Source organism: Erpetoichthys calabaricus, chromosome 16 (assembly GCF_900747795.2).
Source record: "Erpetoichthys calabaricus chromosome 16, fErpCal1.3, whole genome shotgun sequence".
NCBI lineage: Eukaryota > Metazoa > Chordata > Cladistia > Polypteriformes > Polypteridae > Erpetoichthys > Erpetoichthys calabaricus.
In genome coordinates, this window is record NC_041409.2 from 45,239,822 (window position 1) to 45,259,616 (window position 19,795).

Here is a 19,795-nt window from a genome sequence, read left to right on the forward strand (position 1 = left end):
CACCTGTATGTGGAGTTGCCACATTACTTGCCCAAAGGGGACAACTGGTGTAAAAGAGGGACATATTGTTTGGTTAGTAAGCGACATAACAAAAGAGTTGCACTTTTAATTGTGTTTTGATGACACCCATGTTTGTCAGTGCTGGTGATAGTAAGTTCTTAAGTAGAGATTCCTGTTGTCACAAGAACTGACAAAGAGTCCAAAAAGGTTTGGGGAAGCCACCCGTATATTATATCCTGGCTGCAAAATCAGAATGAATGGTGTACAGATGAGTACAAATCAGAATCCAAAACAGAACTGACTGGACAGAGAAAAAATGGCGGCTGTAAAGGCCAGTACAGGAAGTGACGTCTTCGGGGTCAGAACTGGAAGTGACGTCATCAGGGCCAGGCAGAATTTCCCGTGAACGGTCTGCAGGAAAGTGAGAAAAAGAGTCAGTGCACTCCGCCACCCCCTGGTCTGGTGTCAAATTATTCTCATTCAGGCCTTTTAGCTGCTTCCCATGCGAACGTGTGTGACACTATATGAATATTGTGAGATATATTAAGGCTCCATTGTCTATTTAATGATATCTGTGTATGACGGCAAAGGGGATTCTAAGTAGAATACTATGGGGTGACTGACAAGTAGGCTTTCGCCTGAGATTTTGTCTATAGGATCCATATGTGTATGTGTATCTATATGTCTGATAATCTTAGGGTGCAAGAGTAGACCAACCTAGTAAAGGACATGGGAAGTCCCATAGAACGCATGACAATATGATGTCCTACAGGGATCAGTACTGGGACATTTACTGTTTTCACTTTACATGCTTTCACTGAGATCTATCATTAGAAAACGTAAAATTAAATTTCACTTGTACGCCAATGATGCCAAGTTATGCATTTCTTTTAGACCAAATGACATTTCTGTAATGTTGTCCTTTATTAAATGTATTAGTGAGTTAAACAAATAGATGAATGAGAACTCCTCATCTTTGAATACAGATAAAACAGAGATGTTAATTATTTGAGGGAGTGATGCTGATTGTCATTATTTAACTCAGCTGGAATCACCATTAGTTTTACTGAAATAGCCCTCAAGATGTTATCTTTGACACCAGCATATCAAATAAAGCACACATTACAAAACTATGCAGAATATGTTTTTTCCATCTTAAAAATGTTGGAAAATGAAGACGTTTTCTAAATATTCAGGATACTTAAGACATTAATTCATGCATTTGTTTCTATTAGGATTTACTACTGCCATACGATGTTCACTGGCTATTCAAATCATTCTTTATGCAGCTTTCAGATAATTCAAAATGCTGCTGCCCCTTCAGTCTCAGCTTTTAAATTAGGCTGATGACTCAAAACTTCAGTTTAGCATACCCTGACTAAAGCTGCTGATTAACTGTACAGACAGCATCTCTGTTGCTCATCATTAAAAGTAAAACACAAATAATGTGATATTTACAATTTTTTTACTTTCCTTCACCTATTCTGTTTCTCTTTTCAGTACTCAAATGTGGCATTTGGTGCCACTGCTCACCTGCCGAGTTTGCCTGCCTATGAAAAATTATTGTCTGATAAAGGAACACTGGAATCATCAGGTAGATCAATCTTTTATGAGATTGGCTGGCCTAGCACTGACTCAGCTGTGGAATGGCCCATAGGGGGGAGGTGGCTTGTTGGTCAAGGTTTCCAAACCTCTAACTATGTCTGGCTTTTCTGACTCCTTCTCTAAAATCTGCCAGTGGTTTTACAATCAGCTAATTTATTTCTTATTTTTTATGTGTTTGAACAAATCTGTATCCTTATATATGATAGTTCTGTATTTAGCAAGTGGTGTAATCTATTCTTGAATTTTGTCTTGTAGTTTGTACTGTTGTGTTGTATTTCTGAGGTGCCCATCTAGCTCTGTGAAGAGGATTACTTGTGCTCAGTTTTGTGGATTGTATTTACCCCACTTTTTGTCACCCATTGCATGCTCAACCTACTTGGAAGGGGGTGTCTCTCTGAATTGCCTTTCCCAAGATTTCTTCCATTTTTTTCCCCTACAAGTGTCTTTTTTTGTAGTTTTTTTTCTTGTCTTCTTATGGAATCAGGGATGGGGGGCTGTCAAAACACAGGGTCTGTTAAAGCCCATTGTGGCATTCCTTCTGTGATTTTGGGCTATACAAAAAATAAACTGTTGTTGATGTTGTATAGTCAGCTTTGGAGGTCACTCAGGTTCTCCATCTTTCCATGATATAGGTGTGAGACATAAAGAAGCAGTGGTGACTGCTGGACTCATAACGTTCTCCCTGCAGTTCCTGATCCCTGGGCCATGCACCTGATGATGGGTTTGGTCACCTGTTATAGGCCTGATGTCCCTAACATCATGTAGTCCTCTCTCATAAATTCAACTTTACTTTTCAATCAAAGCCCAAAGCTGACAAGAGAAAGCAATAAAACAAGATTCTAGGCCATACTAATGTTTAAAAGTTTATTCTTTTAATTATGTAAGCAACATAGCAAAATATGCAAGAAACAACTACCACACAAAGTAATTCAGAGCAATAAATCTATTACATAATAAAACACTAAGGTCGGTGTGTCCAGTCCATCTGAGAAGCCCAATTGGTCAGTTTGGCTTTAGTGATGCGATTGAAAGAAGTGTGAGAATTAGACACACAAGGAAGAATAAAATCGAATCAGGATGCTCAGACTTTCACCTTCAAAAATAGTAAGTATAAAACTGGACAAGAAGTGGGAAAAGCGCCTTGAAAAAAAAATGACAAGAGTCTGAGAAACAACCTTTACGGGAACAGTTTGGAAAGAAGGATGTGAGCAAAGGCGAAAGATGCATGCTGACCAAGTCGCCTTCAAAGACTGCACAGAGACCACAGAGGGTTTCTTTACTTATAGCACTGATACAGAGATTCTACTCTTTTGTCTTCAAGTAAGAAATATCCTACCATGTCCTTTGGTATTGATGTTGTATTTCTAAGTCAGACAGACAAATATATGTAATAAATTTAACTTCAAGAATAAATTCAATATGTGACCACTTGAGGCAGCAGAGTTAGCAATCATCTTCAGCACTTCTGCTTTTCCTGCCCTTATTGTGATGCAATAATAATAACATACAGTATAGCAGTATATAACATAATAATGCATATTAATTGTATTTTAATATTAGCCATCACATTGCCCTAAGAAAGGCGATTTATTTATTTTATTATGGGGACCCCAGGAACACACCTAGCTCTGACCCTGGTTGCACACTCACACACAAAGACATAAAAAACAGCAGCACAAAGGAATTGATGATACAGAATATATTAAACAAATAAAGAAGGAAATAAAATGAATAATAAACAAAACAATGCACATGCAAAGGCCCACCCGACTTTCCCAATGACAACAATTATTTAATTACCTCTGAATATAAAGAAATCTGATAAAACACTGAGCATAAAATGGTAATCATTCATAGTATCCTACCAGGTTTTAGTTGTTGTGTGGAGATTTGACATGATTGGGAACACTCCCTAGATGAAGATGTATTCAACCAAGACAAGGAAGAATAAGAAGTCACAGGACAAGAACAGAAATTCAGAAAAACTAATTCAAGGTTTGTAATCCAGTAGTGGGGTGAAGCTTAGAAACACAAAAGACAATTGACCTCCAACTGCCTGGTTCAGCTTTATAGTCCACACCATACCAGAATCCCCTGCAGCAACACCCAAAGCTGTCCAATGGCAAAGTACTACTGGGGCTGCTGGGATTTGTAGTCATTTTAAGTAGTGCTGATACAAGTGCATTTTGCTTTTAGTATATTTCCTTGCTGTTTATCTTATTTTTATATACAATGGGCAAAAAGGTCACAAGGCTAATTATTTAAACAGCATACCAAATTATTATGTTTTTCATAAAAACATTTCCTAATGTATAACAGCAGGGAGGGACAAACATCTGATATAGAGAGGCAACTTAAAACAGTTCAGTAGAAAATGCAAAAGACAATCATAATCTTTAGTTTTGAATAATTGATCAATTCAAGCCATCAGAAATTTATAAATGATGTAGTCAGCTGATGTTTGCTTCATTTTTTTATTCCTTCAATGGAGTCTGACATTTTTTGTGCTCCTTTTCCTTCTGTTTCCACCTTCAGTATTCCACGCTGCTCCTTCTTCTTGATGCTGTACATTCTCTTGAGCAAGTCCTTCTTATCCAGTAGATAACTCCAAATACCACTAAACCCAACACCAGCACCAGCACCAGCACCACCACCACTATTTTTAGCTGGGTGACTTCATTGGATGTCTCTTTCTCTTCTATAAGGAGACCTGTAAATCAAACAAAAGAGTCAAACACTTAATACAACGATGAAATACTCAATCATTTGAAATATACATTCTAACAATGTCATTAGTCTATAAAGTATCAGGGATCTCAATGTGTGGTGACTAAGCTTCCCCTTTGCTACATTTTGAGTGCTAAAAGTGTGCTGAAGAACAGAAAGCAAGTGACCTAAGCACAGCTACTGACTTCAGCCCTTAGGTTAACGGTGCTGTGGCCACAGAGTCTTTCTTATTGCAGGTTCTCTCCTTATTTGTGCGTCTCATTAAGTGTATGTTGAGTGCTTGTCCTTCAGTTCAGTTCAGATCTCAAAGCTTGAAAGTGTTAAGCTTACTTTAGCTACCCCATTTAATAAATCTTTTTATATATTTTAGGTCATGGCAGTGTTTTTGGAATGGTTGATGAACCTGACATAGTTTGATATAAAACACACTAACATATTGTTATGCAGCAGGCCCCAATGACAGCTCCATATTGATTGTTACCTCAAGCTCAGCCTGTTCAATGCTAACTGTTACAGTTTAAAAAAGAAAAGGAATGTCTTGAAGAGTAAATACTTCCATATGGACAAATGTATGTCAATATTAGTGAGTGACTCTGCTAAGTTGCATGTGTGACTAGTTTTAAATGCATAAACAGGTAAAGAAGAAGTCAGACTAATGAAGGGGTTTATTCAATAATTAACCACATAGTTAAGAGACTGGTGGCAACAAACAAAACAATAGCAGCCACTGCAGTCATCTTTGGGTTCCATATTAAAGTCCTGTATTTACAGGAATCTTTTCAGTCAACAGGGGGTGTTGCTGCCCTGAAGAAGCCAAGGCTCAGGCAGTCCATTCAGAGAACTGAGAATCAAGCCTAAGGCCTATGCATATGCGTGGAGTTCATTACATCCAGTCACAGTGGCTGTAGCCTCTTCTATGAACCATTGATTGATCCACAAACAAAACATCCTTTATCATAATGTGAGTGTCTTTTTCATTTCACCCAGGTATTCTATTGATTTGTTGCAAACCCAGTAAATCATTTTAAGAATTTGTTTTTTCCTGCACTGTCCCTGTTTTCAAAGGTGTGTCTTTGTGTTCAACTCCCATTTTGGTCTTCAGAAGCCTTCATGTTGTCTTTGTATGTTGTTACTCTGGGTTTACCTGTTATGGTGGATTTTTCTATTCTCATCTTTCCTAATCTAAATCATCAGACATTTAGAAAATGACTCACTGAACACTTAGCAGCAGGTGTCTCACTATTGCTTTATTTTTAAGCTCAGTCCTTTATCTTGCACGTCAATCAGAGTCACATAAAACTTTTATGAATAATGTCTTCAGGAAAAAATGTAATTGGTGCTGGAGAAAACGTTTACTTATTTACCTTTAAAAATTAAAAATGGTTAGTAAAGACTCTAAGAATCCTTGAGGTTTGTAAAAGCAATGTAAAGATGTAAAGAAGGAGCTGCAGGTAATCTGTGTGAGAAGGGGTGTGTAAGACGCCTTACAAAAGAAATACAAGCATGTAGCATACATTCTTTTTTGACATACAAAGTCATTATAATAAACAGAAGGATTGGGGTGAAGGAAGAAAAACAGGATGATAGGGGACACCATTACCTTTGAGGACGTTGTGTTGCTGAAATGGAGAAAGAAGGAAAAGGCAGGAAGGCCAAAGTGGGGCGCATGTCCTTTAATGTGAGTGGGTGATGACATGTATGGGGCGCCGGCCCAAGAGGCCACATTATATAAAAATAAATAACAAATGTGAAATGGTAAATGAGTAACCTGATCTACATTTATCCTCTTGCAACACTCTTCACAGAGGACGGGCTCAGATTTAGGTCTACAATATGATGGCAAAGATTTTCATAGCTGGTATCTAAAAGGAGAAATAAGTTGGAACACAAAATTTAGAATAATGAACAGCAATACACCCACACATTTTCCTTTCTAAGGAGTAAGGGTGACATCTTTTATTAACTGAATTAGGTATTATGTGTCTGATATATGAAATGTTTGGCAGGGAGGTAAAGGAATGACAGCAAATTAAAAAAGCAACTTCAGTGTTCAGAAAATATAACCAATAATTATTATGTCACTGAGATATATTCTATAATTGATAAGTGATTGTTTTTCTTTTTTGTGATATTTACATATTTACACAGAGTGATGTTGCATTTATTTCTACATGAAAATGTATTTCATCTTGTACTTGGAATATGAGATTATTGACAGCAAACCTAAGTTGAGGTGTGTGGTTCTGTTTTCTGATCTAGCAGTACATCACAAGCTAAAAGACACAACATAACAGGAAGTGTGACCCCCAGCAACAAATAATAACCAAATATCACAATCTTCATGGTATGCAGATGTAAAGTTAGGTCCATAAGTATTTGGACAGTGACGCAATTTTCATAATTTTAACTCTGTACACCACCACAATGGTTTTGAAATAAAACAATCAAGATGTGATTGAAGAGCATACTTTCAGCTTTAATTTAAGTTGTTTAGCAAAAAATATTATATGAGCCTCACTTCTCATTGCTTCAAAAGCCCAAAAAACTCTTCATTCAACCCAAGTTAAAGTGAACGAGGATCAGAAAAGGTACTTTCTACTTGTTAAGATATTTCATCCTCTGAAATCCTGTAAGCTTAATATGCAGCAGAGATCAGGAGTCAAAAACAGCATTCTTCTTACCAGGAGTGAGAGTGACCCCATAACACAAAAAGTGGACCAGTTACTGGAGAGGGTAGGTGGAGATTCTCTGGTTCAAGTTCATATTAGGACAAATGATATTGGAAAGGCGACTGCACATTTCTTGCAGAAAAAAAAATCAGGGAAGTTGGAAACAAACTAAAGGTTAAAACCAAATCAGTTTTCTCCTCTGAAATCCTTCTCTGGAATTCAATATTAGTTGCCATATACACTTAAGGAAAGATAGGCAAGGAAGGAAAGGACGAGGTGTGTGAGTATCTGTGAAAAATAATATTTAGGCCCATAAATTCAAGGTGGAAGAAGGAAACATGTCACAAGAAGGAACAATGTCATCTATAAATCTTTACTAGGCATATATGAGCAGTTACTTGAGAAACGAGAAGGTCCTCAGGAAAGTTGCAAAGGTAATTCTAGTGTTTAAGAAGGCAGATAAAATGGATCCTGGTGATTAAAAACCAATAAGTCTCAATTCTGTACAATGTAAAATTATAGAAAGTATAATGGATGGATGGATAATAAGAAAAGTACAACTATGAAAATAACATACTAAATAACAGCTAGAATGGGTTTAGGAGAGGAAGACCCTACCCAAACCAATCTTTTAGATTTTCATGAATAGGCAACTGCAATAGTTGATAAAAATAAAGCATATGGTATAATTATATTTCAAGAAAGCCTTTAACTCAGTCCCACACCAAGGGACTCACTTGTCAACTTTGTTATGTTCTTATGTAACGTTTTCTTTTATAATACTTGTTAAGCATCTTCAGCTTCACTTTTCTATAAAAATGTGCCATATAAATACATTTTGTTGTAGCCTGCTAAAAGGTTAGGAGAGATGGGCTGGCGACAGAACGCTTCTACTTGGGCTATAACTATGGGATAAGGGGAGTCCCATTATCTATAAAAGGGCAACTGGGGCTGCAAAACACTGAAGGAATCCTTCCTGATTAAATATCAGAGCACCGGAGTATAGACAGATCTGGAAACACCAGCAAGCAAGAAAACATTTTGTGATGCATTTGGAAGAGGATTTGAGAACTGCCACAGGAAAGTTGAGTATCCTGCGTAGGCAACAACAAAATATGAAAAAGCCAGGACTGTTTACTCCATTAGACACTGTCATGATTTTTTTTGGTTTAATGAAAAAAGATCTTGAACCAGAAATGATTCAAGTGCAAAGCATTATGTCTATCATATTGTAAATGTGGAGCACTTTTGGCTTTGCACTTGGACTGAAACATAAGGAGTACTGCTGGCACTTTGGGTGAAGGCACATAATTGAAAAAATAAAATAATGCACAAGTAACCAGGCATGCACTCCTTACACTTTGTGGAAAATAAGCTGACAGGTAGGTTGCCCTACCTAAAAAGGTGACTTGGAATGATGCAGAGTCCTAATGCAGAAAAAGAAAAAAAGTGTGTGGAGAAATTTTGCTTTAGTAGTTTGCCAACATTGTGCTATCTTGTGCTTTCTTTTCATAACTAAGTTACTAAATTAAATGCATTGTTGCATCAGTTTCGGTAGTGTATAGGGGTGAAAATGTGCTTTTTAAAGCTTGTTAGCTAAGTCTCATAATATTTATTTTCTGTAAAGTAAATAGGATTATTTAGATAAGATGCTGCTTTCAAAGGAATACTCCACCCAAAAAGTAATATTTTTTTATGCGTTACTTACTCCATGTAGTTTGCAGTGATACAGAAAAAAAATAACATCATATTTTCATACTAAAATATTGTTATAAAAATGGCATTTTTGGGCGGAGTGAGGAGTTTGTGAGAACAGTATTGTAAAATGTGTCAGGAAAGGATAGCATTATTTGTGATTGTGAGTTTAACAGGTAAGTAGCTTTTCCGGACACAAGGTTTAGTCAAGAAGTATATGACAATGAGCTCACAGGAATGAGGTGTTCTTCAAAATAAATAGATTGATGTTGTGTATGGAAATAGCCTAAAGCATATTGGGAGATATGCAAATGTAAAACAAATACTAATATAGTGTTATAACTTTTAAAATGCATAACATTAGGGTTCAGTGTGTGTGTGATTATAAGAAGATAAGCAGTAAGTACTTGGGATCTTTAGCCAACATCTTCTTTAGCTAAAAGTAGCTTTACTGACAAGTAACAAGACCAGTGAAAATGACCTGGGGCCTCATGTATAAATGGTGCAAATGCACAAAAATGTTGCATATGCCCATTTCCACGCTCACATCACAATGTATAAAAACTAAACTCTGTGTAAAGCCACGCACATTTTCACACTAGCTCAATCCCTGGCGTACGCAAGTTCTCCGCTTGGTTTTGTAAACTGGCGGCACCCAGCGTCAAAGCAGTGCTGTTCTTTCAGTTTAGTTTCCCTTTCTTTTTTAGATCCATATCCCTGATGCAGCTTTATCAAATACACTGAAATTAACCACAGATTGTTTATTAGTCTAAGGCATCTGATTGTAATTAACCTGTAACAATATAATGGTCCACGGAATGGCCAAACTATTCCAAATACCATAGCAGCTTTAGCGTTATTACTCTCACTGCACAACTCGGAACATTTATCCCACTGTATCTGAGTGTGGAATCACAGCTCTACAGCAGCTGATTGGAAAAAGAATTATCGGCATACAGCATCAAGCACATACTGCCTCCGCCATGTGCACCGTCTATTGAACTGTTCTCATACGACAAATGCTTCAGAGCCTTTCCTGTAGGGACATCACGGTTCATTAACAGTTTCATCTCAAGAACTATAAACGCACTCAATCAGTCCATCAAGTGCTCCTGGTAGAACTGTTTGTACTTTTTAGTACAATCACCTCACTGTAAACTTGCACTACAGTTATAATATTGCACAACCTGAGCCACTTTATAAAGCGCGTATTTACAGATAATGACGACTGGCTTCTAAGTCGATTTAGATTTCCAAGCGCTATCTTCTTGGAGCTCTTGATAATCATTTTTAAGATGAAATGCAGCAAAGTATTTTTTTACATTATACTGATAAAATTTTAACATCATTTAAATAATCTATATTATTAATAATTAAACATGTGAGGACACGGTGTTGCAGTGCTAGCGACGAGCTGGCGTCCCGTTCAGGGATTGTTCCTGCCTCGTGTTGTATGCTTTCTGGGATTGGCGCAACCCTGGATGGACAGATGTATCTACAAAGATATTTCAATGTTCCTTAAAAGTTTTGGAGAATCGGCGTTCTCAGCTTACAGATGGCTTTACATCTATTACAGAGCTGATTGAGCAGCGATTAGTTACTTGGAGAAAGAAAAGTAAGGACAGGAATTGGGGGTTAGTATGTTTGAAAGAGACAGTACTGCTGCAGTAAATTATTTCATCGAAGGTCTTGCGAGAGGCAGGAACAATCTCTGGACGGGATGCCAGCAGGTCGCAATCACTGTGCCAACATGTTCCCACGTTTAATAACATGCTTTAATTCCTATCATCATGAAAATGATATCAAGTAAACATCTTTGTATTTAAATTGTTCAGCGAGCTGTGATATCATGAATGTAATGGATTCTGTGTCGTGTCAGAGGAAGAGAAAAGCCGTTTAAGAAGCACGTAGTAATTCACACACATAGAGCACATAGAAGAACACATACAAAACAAAGCATTTAACGTGTTACTTTAGTTATGATGGGATTTGAGAAAGTAGTAAATTTAAACGATTTTAAGATGAAGTTTATGACGTTCTACTTTAATGACAAAATAAGCTGCATAATTAAAGTGAAATTTCGAGATTAAAGTTGACATTTTAAGCTTTTTTTCCCACTGTGTCCCTATTTTTTTTTTCTCTGTACCCTAATAAGCTTCCATATGACACTCAGACGGTGGGCTACGACTCGCCTTTTTCACGGAGACTTCATATCTGACAACTTCTTTTTTATTTCAGGGCACTGTGCGACTTTGTGAACTTGAACTTTTGAGTTTCTCTGACACGCTATGTCACTCGATCAACTTCCTTTTGTTGTTTATACCACTGTTTAAACCAACAAATAGTATGTTTTTCTTTGCCTCCACTTGGTTTTCAGTGAAATTCTTCTATTTTCCCCCATGCTTTTGCCATTGCCTTTTCACAGAATGCTGAGTTTATGGGCTATTTATATTGATTTGCATATTCAAAGAGGCGTAATTCTGGGAGGAGTTGGGGAGTGGCAGCAGGTGCGTGCATGTGCGTTACTTTTCACGCTGACCAGGATTTATGGAGCGGAAGAACTTGGAAGTTGGCATAAGCACAGATTTATACATCTGGATTTTTTTGTGCGTATGCACATTTCCGCTTTTGTCCGTACACAAAGTTTTAGTGTGAATTCTATGCACAGTGTTATGCATGAGACCCCAGATGATGCAAATGTCTTGCATAATCAGCTACCAAGGCACTCTATAAAAAAAGAGGATTAGAAAACACGTTTTTGACATCATTGTCAGTAAAACCACCTGCAATAGTCTCCCAACACTGGTAAGCATCACAATTGGTCTAAAAGGAAAAAGACTATGCAATGGCATGCATTTAAGAAAACACTTCAACTGGATTAAGAAGATAAAAGCTACAGCATTAAAAGGCAAAGAACTGTTTGATACAAAGCTTATCGTGTGGACTTTGATTTAAATTATTCAGGTTTTATGTTTTATTTTATATTAACTTATGTAATGTTAAGTGTTCTGCAGTAGGCAGCCTTTGTTGAGGATTTCACAAGTAAATATTGTGGGATGCACAAATAAAGCAAAGCAATAAACCTAGGGACAATATTTACTGTATGCAATTCTGGGATTGATTCTGTCCACCAATAAACATGAACCTTTGGATGGTAAAATGCTTATTGTGGATACTTTCACAATAAAGCAGGGAGTTGATAGTCAGCAAATGTCAGGTATTTGTTTTTGGTTGTTAGTTTATTCTTTTCCTGCATTGTTTATCACTCATTGGACTTTGTTTTACTGTATATAATAAACATATTAACTTAATAAACATATTAATTTCTGATAAGGTTTTTCTGCTTTTCCTCTGACCAAAGGTGACACATAGAGGTTAATGTATCACATTATATTCAAATTTCTGAAAAAGAAAGTTTTAATTTAAATGCATGTGAATTCTAACAAAAATGTGCTGCTCTACACAGAAGAAACTGTTTAGCCTTTCATTGTCAATGCGTAAATACAAGCTTCCCAGAATGGGTTCATTTTCTTGTAATTTAGAGTCACAATAAAAAATGATGGCCTACAAATGTGTGGTACACCTGGTTGTCTTTGCTTTGTAACCTTGCAAATGTTTGACTGTTTCTGTACTTACATTTATGGTTAACTCTACACTGAATTTCAGGTGATGTCCTCTTCTCTCCCAGTTTCTCATTCTCAACAGTGCAGGTCACAGACATGTCTTCTCTCACCACCACATTCAGGACGCTGGTCACACTGTACCAAGCTCTGCAGTCTGTGCTTACTATTGTGTCTACTTGGCTTGAGTCCTCAAGTGGCTTCTTATTCACCAACCAGTAGACCTTTGGTTTAGGGAATCCCCCAGTAGACTTGCAGGTGAATTTGACTTCTTTGTCTTTTAACCATTCAGTTGGTGGATTAACAACTGGGACAGAGTAATGACCTGAAGAGACAGAAACACATTTAAAACAATTCAAAATGCAGTGAGACATAAGGATTGATAGACTTCTGTTCAACTCATAGACATTCACAATTCTTTTTATGATGCAGCTTTACAGTCAATGATGTTCACTGTATTAATGTGTTTTAATATTTTACATAAGAATATTTTATTTGTCTTTTTTGATTTAAATTTTTTTATGAGTAAGCATTTCATAGAACAGTTTCACATATGACAGTTAGCAAACTGAGGTAAAAAATGTTTTAATAAAATCACGTCAGTTAGTCCTATTGTTTCAGTGACCTCTGTTCCCCAAACTTTTTTTAAAATATCATGGGCTGTGATGGCAACAACAATTAGCAAGTTTTCTGGTCATAAAAGAAAAGTGGAACATATGAAAATAAAAGTCTCAGATAATCCTACAATACTCACCCTGGAGAATTTACCATATTCATAGATCAGTACATAATTTTTTTTAACAAAAGTAACAGTGGACTGTGAAAGTGTCTTAAGCCTGCACACAATAAAGAGCACTATTTAAAAAAAAACACACACAAATTGAACTAAATTTGGGGATTTTACTGTACAAGTCTCAAACTGATGAGATTTTCTTTGAATTCTGAGTGATGTTTTCCTTGCTGACAATGTGATATATGTTGTATATTTCTTTAATCTTTCTTTTTTATCTTCATTCAGCCAATTTTTGTACTACCTTAATATTTAGACTTTGAGTCATTTATTTTGATAAAAATCCAAATTCATTCATAATTAGCACTAACCCCAACACCAAACACTTTAAGCAGGGGAATGGAATTTTACAAACAAAGTGCATTATAATCATAATTCCTATTCTTTTCCTAGACTGAAGGGTCTGCATGGATACCTTTCCAGACCATATATCCGATAGCTAAGAACTAGGACATTAAAACTGAAGTGAACTGAAATCTACAGACAGACCTGAGACAGAAACAGTGGTTAGACATCACCGGGTAGGCAACACCAACCTTAACACGGCCCTTAAAATCAAAGAACATCCAGAGATTTGTTTGTGTAAAAGGAGTATAAATAGAATAAGAGATGAAAAGGTATTTGTTTATTAAAGGATCAGCTGTGTATTTTTAAAGTCAAAGTTATTTCTTCACAATCATGCTATATATTAGTTTGCAAAATCACATTCTAAAGTGAATTCTTTTTTACAAATTAAAAAAAAAAAAAAAACTAGACCACACTAGCATTTTATAATAGAGTTATGGGTCCCAATGTGATAAAAAGCCTTAAAACTTACTGAATGTTTTCAAGCATTGATCCACATCTTGCAACTACACATATATTGTTAAACAGCATATCCATGTTGCTTTAAGGACAAAAGCAAAAAGCCAACTATTGTGAGATTCAGCCATTTTAAAAGGAGACCAGCTATAAGCACCCCTTTGCCAAGTCCGTCTTCCTCTGTTGCCCCCTTTCAGCCCCAGGGCTGTGAATTCTCCTCAGAAAGTCATCGCTAAGCACCATTATTGATATTGAATGTTGAACTGCTGTGTCTGTTCTGGAGACCACAAGACAATATTGAATGAAAAAAAATCACACTTACAATCGCTTAAAATTATTTCCCTATATGGAAGGTTATTTCCTTATTTTGCAGATTGCCTGCTGCCAATGTATTAGTAATACATATGTGTGCATCAGTAAGAGAGAGCAGACATATATTTATCCATCTTCCTAACCTGCTAATCCAAGGACAGGGTCACAGGGCCACTGGAGCCTATCCAAACATGCATTGAAGGCAAAGCAGGAAAAACATATGGACAGGGCGCAAGTCACACACACACACAGGCCAAGTCAGCAAAACCAGTTCACTTAACCTGCACGTGTTTGGACTGTGGAAGGAAACCGGAGCGGCCAAGGAAAGCATGCAGAATCATCACAGATTGGGATGTGCACCCTAGTCTCCTTCACTGTGAAACAGCACTGTTACCACTGAGCCACTCTGAGGTAATAATAATAATTATTGCTGTCCTCAATCTTTCCATTAATCTATTCATATTTTTTTTTGCTATAAGCACAATAATAACAGTAAGAATAAGAATGATAGATCTTCTTAACCTTCTTATCCAGGACAGGGAATCGGGGGAAAAGCAAGAAAAATCCATGGACAGGGCACCAGACCATTGTATGATGTACACACACACCTTACACACACACACCCATACCAGTTGTATTCCACAAAGCACGATTATAAAAATCGAGACTTAACTGAGGACACCTCACTTGAATAATCCTTGTTTTCCAATTAAGGCTCAGTCGGTTCCATGAACAGCAGGTGTTAACTCAAGATAGGCTTCAGCATGATTACTCATGAGAATTAAGCAGCCTGAGAACTGATCATTGATAACATTGATTAGGGCTCAAAAACACAGAGGAAAGTGCAATATTGGCTGATTCAATACAGTATCTGTAACATTAAGTGTTAAACAGATGCAATGTACGATGTATTCTGGAACAGCTTTAAAAAGTGAAGAGTTATATTTAATTGTCATAAAATAGAAGAGCAGGGAACAGAGACTATAATAAAGTTCTTTTCACAGTTGATCAAAGCCAAGCAAAATGACACCTTTTATTGGCTAACTAGAAAGATTACAATATGCAAGCTTTCGAGGCAACTCAGGCCCCTTCTTCAGGCAAGATGTAATACAGAAACTGAAGTTTCCTATGTTTATATACACACTGAGTGTGTATATAAACATAGGAAACTTCAGTTTCTGTATTACATCTTGCCTGAAGAAGGGGCCTGAGTTGCCTCGAAAGCTTGCATATTGTAATCTTTCTAGTTAGCCAATAAAAGGTGTCATTTTGCTTGGCTTTTCTCTACATTCATAATGGCTAACACGGTACAGCACCCTAGTACTACAGTTGATCAAGAAATAATAGTTGATGTATAATAACAACATAACAAGGAAATGTGTTTCCTATTAAGAATGCTATAGAAGGCATACTATAGCAGAATATTGCCTAAGCACATTATGGTTATGAATTTATTCAATGCATAATTAAATGTTAATGTCATTATTCACATTTTAAAAAATGCAAACAAATTAGTTTCTGAACATCAAACTTGAAACACTTAAAACAAGTAAGTATTCAGTAGAAATATGAAGTTCATTTGACAGCAATCGAAAATTATATACAAGAACAAACTTCATAATTACTAGAATATACAGTAAATTTATAAGCAAACATAAATTGTGCATTTAGCAATCAAATAAAGTTGCAGCTTTTGTCACTGGTACGATGCTCCAGTGTCACTGCTGCTGATTAGTTTCCCTCTTCAGAATGTCAGATTACACAACACAACTGGACATTCATGTCAGAGTCATTTAAAAGCACTGACTGTACATTGATGCTATGAATGATTTGTATTTTACAGATGCAGTCTCTAATTAGCTTGGCTGTGTCGTCATTCCCACGAGTGCAGTCTATTGCACTTATAATGCTTGGGAATAATAGATATGTCACATTGATATGAACTGATTGCTCAGTGGTCAGGCATTTACTGTGGTAAGTTGACTTCACTATGGCTTCAACTAACTGCATATAAAATAGTTTCTTCTGATTCTCTAGTTGTTAGGAAATGCCAAGGGGTCTGTGCTGTCCATCAACTATTTGATACAGACAATCCAAGCTCTTTGTTCATTGAATTTTTAAGAAACAGACACGCCACAGATGATCCCACATGTTGTTTAAAGCAATACTTTTTAGGCATTGAATTGAACCACAAGCATCCCCGGGAGAATCGTCAGGACGAGTATCAGACCAGTGATGACAAATTTTATTGTGAATGTTATTATTTTACAGACCTATCCCCAATTACTGAACTTTTTGTGTTTTTAACATTTTACTAGTGGTAAAAATATAATATGGCCTATTATAAAATAATAGAGAGGTCAAATGTATTTAATTATTGAGGTGTGCAGATCAATCTATATATTTGTTACTCTTTATTATTTCACAATGTACATACAAATACTGTAATGACTTGTACAATAAATGACAGTGGCCTTTCTTTCAAATCCTTTTTTGTGTTGTTGGTTTAAAGGCCTTCTTCTTAATACACAATGACATATTAATTGAAACAAAAGTGTGACAAAAATGCAGCAATAATTAGATACGCTAAAAAATCCTGTTTATGACAAAAAAAGGTGATAAAGAATGATATAATTTAAATGTTGTTCATTTTCAATGGCGAGTTTAGGTTATAATGTTTTACCATTTTGTAATAAACAAGATTAATTATTATTAAGACTAGGCATTAAACCTGTTACAATAACGGGCGCTAGAACAGTAGTGCATAAACATTAGTAGGAACAGTCTATATTAAATGTCAAGTTTCTTTGACCTCATTCTGTTTCTTGTAAGACAGTAATACTAGCTTTGATGTCCGTAATATGCCTTTAATTTTCTGTCACAACAGTGGGCAATCAGCAGAGTCTCCCCAGCAACTAATGTAATGTGTGGCGTGCAGCTGATAATCATGACTGTGGCGTCTCCCCAGCAAGTATTTTAATCTGTGCAGGCGTGCAGCTGATTATTGTATGTGTGGCGTCTCCTCAGCAACAGATTTTATGTGCGCAGCCACGACTATGCAATCAGCACTCTCCCCAGCAATGATGTCCTTTATTTGCTTATCATGCATGGCCGCGGCTAGGCCATTCACCGTGTTCCCAGCTTCCAGTATGTGTGCGTCCACGGTGCCATGCACATGCGTGGGGCATGGTGCGATGCGTGGCGTGGCCCCACACATGCGCACTTCACCAGAAGACACACACATACGGACACCCTGGACGCACACAGGGGTTTTATTAAAGAGGATTAATTGAAATGAGAATTCCATAACATTAGATATGTTTAAAAAAAAAAAAAGGAACCTTTCTCCGAGGTTTTGTTTCTCATGAAACAGGAATTTTATGATCTTTCAATCCACAGTCATGGCGGAGTGGTGGCACTGAGGGTAGGGATTTGCACTGGCAAGTGGAAGGTTGTAAATGCCAAAAGTGACTCTACTCCGTTGGGCCCTTGAGCAAGGCCCTTAACCTGCAATTGCTTTAGCCTGGGTTTGATGTTAATCTGCATCCGACCCTGCAAGTAGGCCCTCCATCCTGCAGGGATGAATCCTTTCCACCTTATTTTAGTCCTCACTCCGGATACTGTGATATTTGGGTACTGCAGAGAACCTGCTTGTACCTCTTGCTTTAGACTCTACTTTAATGCTGGATGGCTTTCATCAGACTTAGTGGAAAAAGCAGGAGGACTGGAGATTTTTGTGAATATACAATAATCAAAAACTTAGCACAGTAGAATTAAAATTAAAAATGTTATCCAAACATTGAACTGTGGGTTGAATTCATCCATGTTACTGCCCGGGAAAGTAAGAGTGTACTCACACTAAGCACGATTGTTCTGTACTGTGTCTGAGCACAATTGTACCCTCTCCCTACTCCCCTGCTGGACTCTGCTCACACTGCACTTAACGCTCTAGGCCCTAGCATCATGACCATGCAACTTTGTGTAAAGCCAAAACAAGATCCAAACACAGAGTGACAGCTTGTATGTCAAAATGATTTTCCTTATTTTATGGTTATTTTGGATTTGTATAGGGCAGAATAATGCTCTACCCTTATACAGATTTATTGAGCATGCAGCACAACATTTTGCTGTTAATCATGCTGCACAGCCGAGATGATTTTTACGGGGACAATGATGTTAAGTGAGGAATTTACAGCTTTTCTTGAAGCCGACTTGTCTGTTTTACCTTCCTCAGGCACGTTTAGTGATCACACTGTTCCTGAATCCTACTGAACCATGCCCAAGTACATCTCTTCCAAGCAGGCCAGGGCACGGTATGGCTAGCCACCACGGAGCCATCACTTTATTCAAAGTAGACTTTGGAGGGGGTTACATAGGGACAAACATGCTTGGGAACAGAACTGATTGCTAGTGTGAGTACACCCCAAGTTACGCCATCCTGGCTGACTCAGCAACAGAAATGTTATGTGTGTTTGTGAGGGTTTTAGTTTGTCAGCCAGTCAGTCAGTCATTCTCCAAACTGCTATATCCTAACACAGGGGCACGGAGGTCTGTTGGAGCCAATCCCAGCCACCACAGGGCGCAAGGCAAGAACAAATCACGAGCAGGGCGCCAACCCACCACAGGACACACACACACACACCAGGGATAAATCAGGATTGCCAATGCACCTAACCTGCATCTACTGTATCTATTTCAAAAATTGTACCACGCAGGATGTGCTTAAATCTCAGAATTCCTTACCTGCAACTTGAAGGCAATGATGAGACATATGACTGCCAGTTTTCCCATCAGATTTGCCGTAGTATTTGCAGACATACTCCCCTTCATCAGTAATTGACACATCTGACAGGCTCAGTGAGAAATCACCACGTGACAGTTCAGATGTAATGAGATGAGTTCTGCCTTTGAACTGTTTGTCCTGATTTATCAGATTATCCTCTCCTTGGACAAACGTATGAACAATGAGACCTTCATATGTTCTCCACTGAATCAAAATGTCCTGTGTGTTTAAGGACTCTTTAGTCTTCACAGAGTAGGGAATTTTCACCGTCTCCCCAGTGATGGCAGTAAGGCAGTCGTCAGCTGAAACTAAAGAAACAGAATGAAGTCAGAGAAAGAAGCTGAACTGTTTAAGATTTACACTGAATAACCTAACAACTGCAGACAAAGTCAACCACACGATTACCAAACAATTTAAAAAATATAATGAATAAATTTAACCCATGTCTGTCAGGTGGGATGGCTTATTCATTGCTGACCATCAAAGTCCTCACCTTCTGTCATTTTGCCAGAAGAACATTTGTCCCTCTGTCTTGAATATTTAGTCTTCTTTTTTTCTCCCAGTGTAGCAATTTTAAGCTCCATGCTGGGTTACTTCTGTTATAATAAGTTTGTTATAATATTAAGTTTGATGTCACTGTCTCTGTGCACACTGTTATGGATTCATTCATACAGGCAGACCAAGTATGGTACACAGGGGCTAAGCTGCATTTAGAAACCACTAGTCTAGCAGTTTGGAGAATGAGAACTGCAAGTAGGTATTGTGCTATTCCTGTATTTTTGGAGGTGGGGTT

At 37.4% G+C, this 19,795-nt stretch overlaps 1 protein-coding gene across 1 annotated transcript; it reads right to left on the reverse strand.

Moving 5' to 3' along the window:
- Positions 1-4,136: 4,136 nt before the first annotated feature.
- Positions 4,137-19,505, reverse strand: LOC127526059 (ICOS ligand-like). Its single transcript, XM_051920055.1, has 4 exons — positions 19,496-19,505; positions 18,963-19,310; positions 12,333-12,641; positions 4,137-4,315 (listed from the first exon to the last, which is right to left on the reverse strand). The coding sequence occupies exons 1-4, from the start codon at positions 19,503-19,505 to the stop codon at positions 4,137-4,139; spliced, it is 846 nt and encodes a 281-aa protein (XP_051776015.1).
- Between the last annotated feature and the right edge of the window lie 290 nt (positions 19,506-19,795).

What these genes read in the sequence shown, in the direction of transcription:
- LOC127526059 (XM_051920055.1), bottom strand. An exon ending in TCATTGCCTTCAAGTTGCAG is followed by an intron (nt 12,642 to 18,962) that starts GTAAGGAATTCT and finishes CTGTCTCTTCAG; the next exon opens with GTCATTACTCTGTCCCAGTT. An exon ending in GTGTAGAGTTAACCATAAAT is followed by an intron (nt 4,316 to 12,332) that starts GTAAGTACAGAA and finishes TTTGATTTACAG; the next exon opens with GTCTCCTTATAGAAGAGAAA.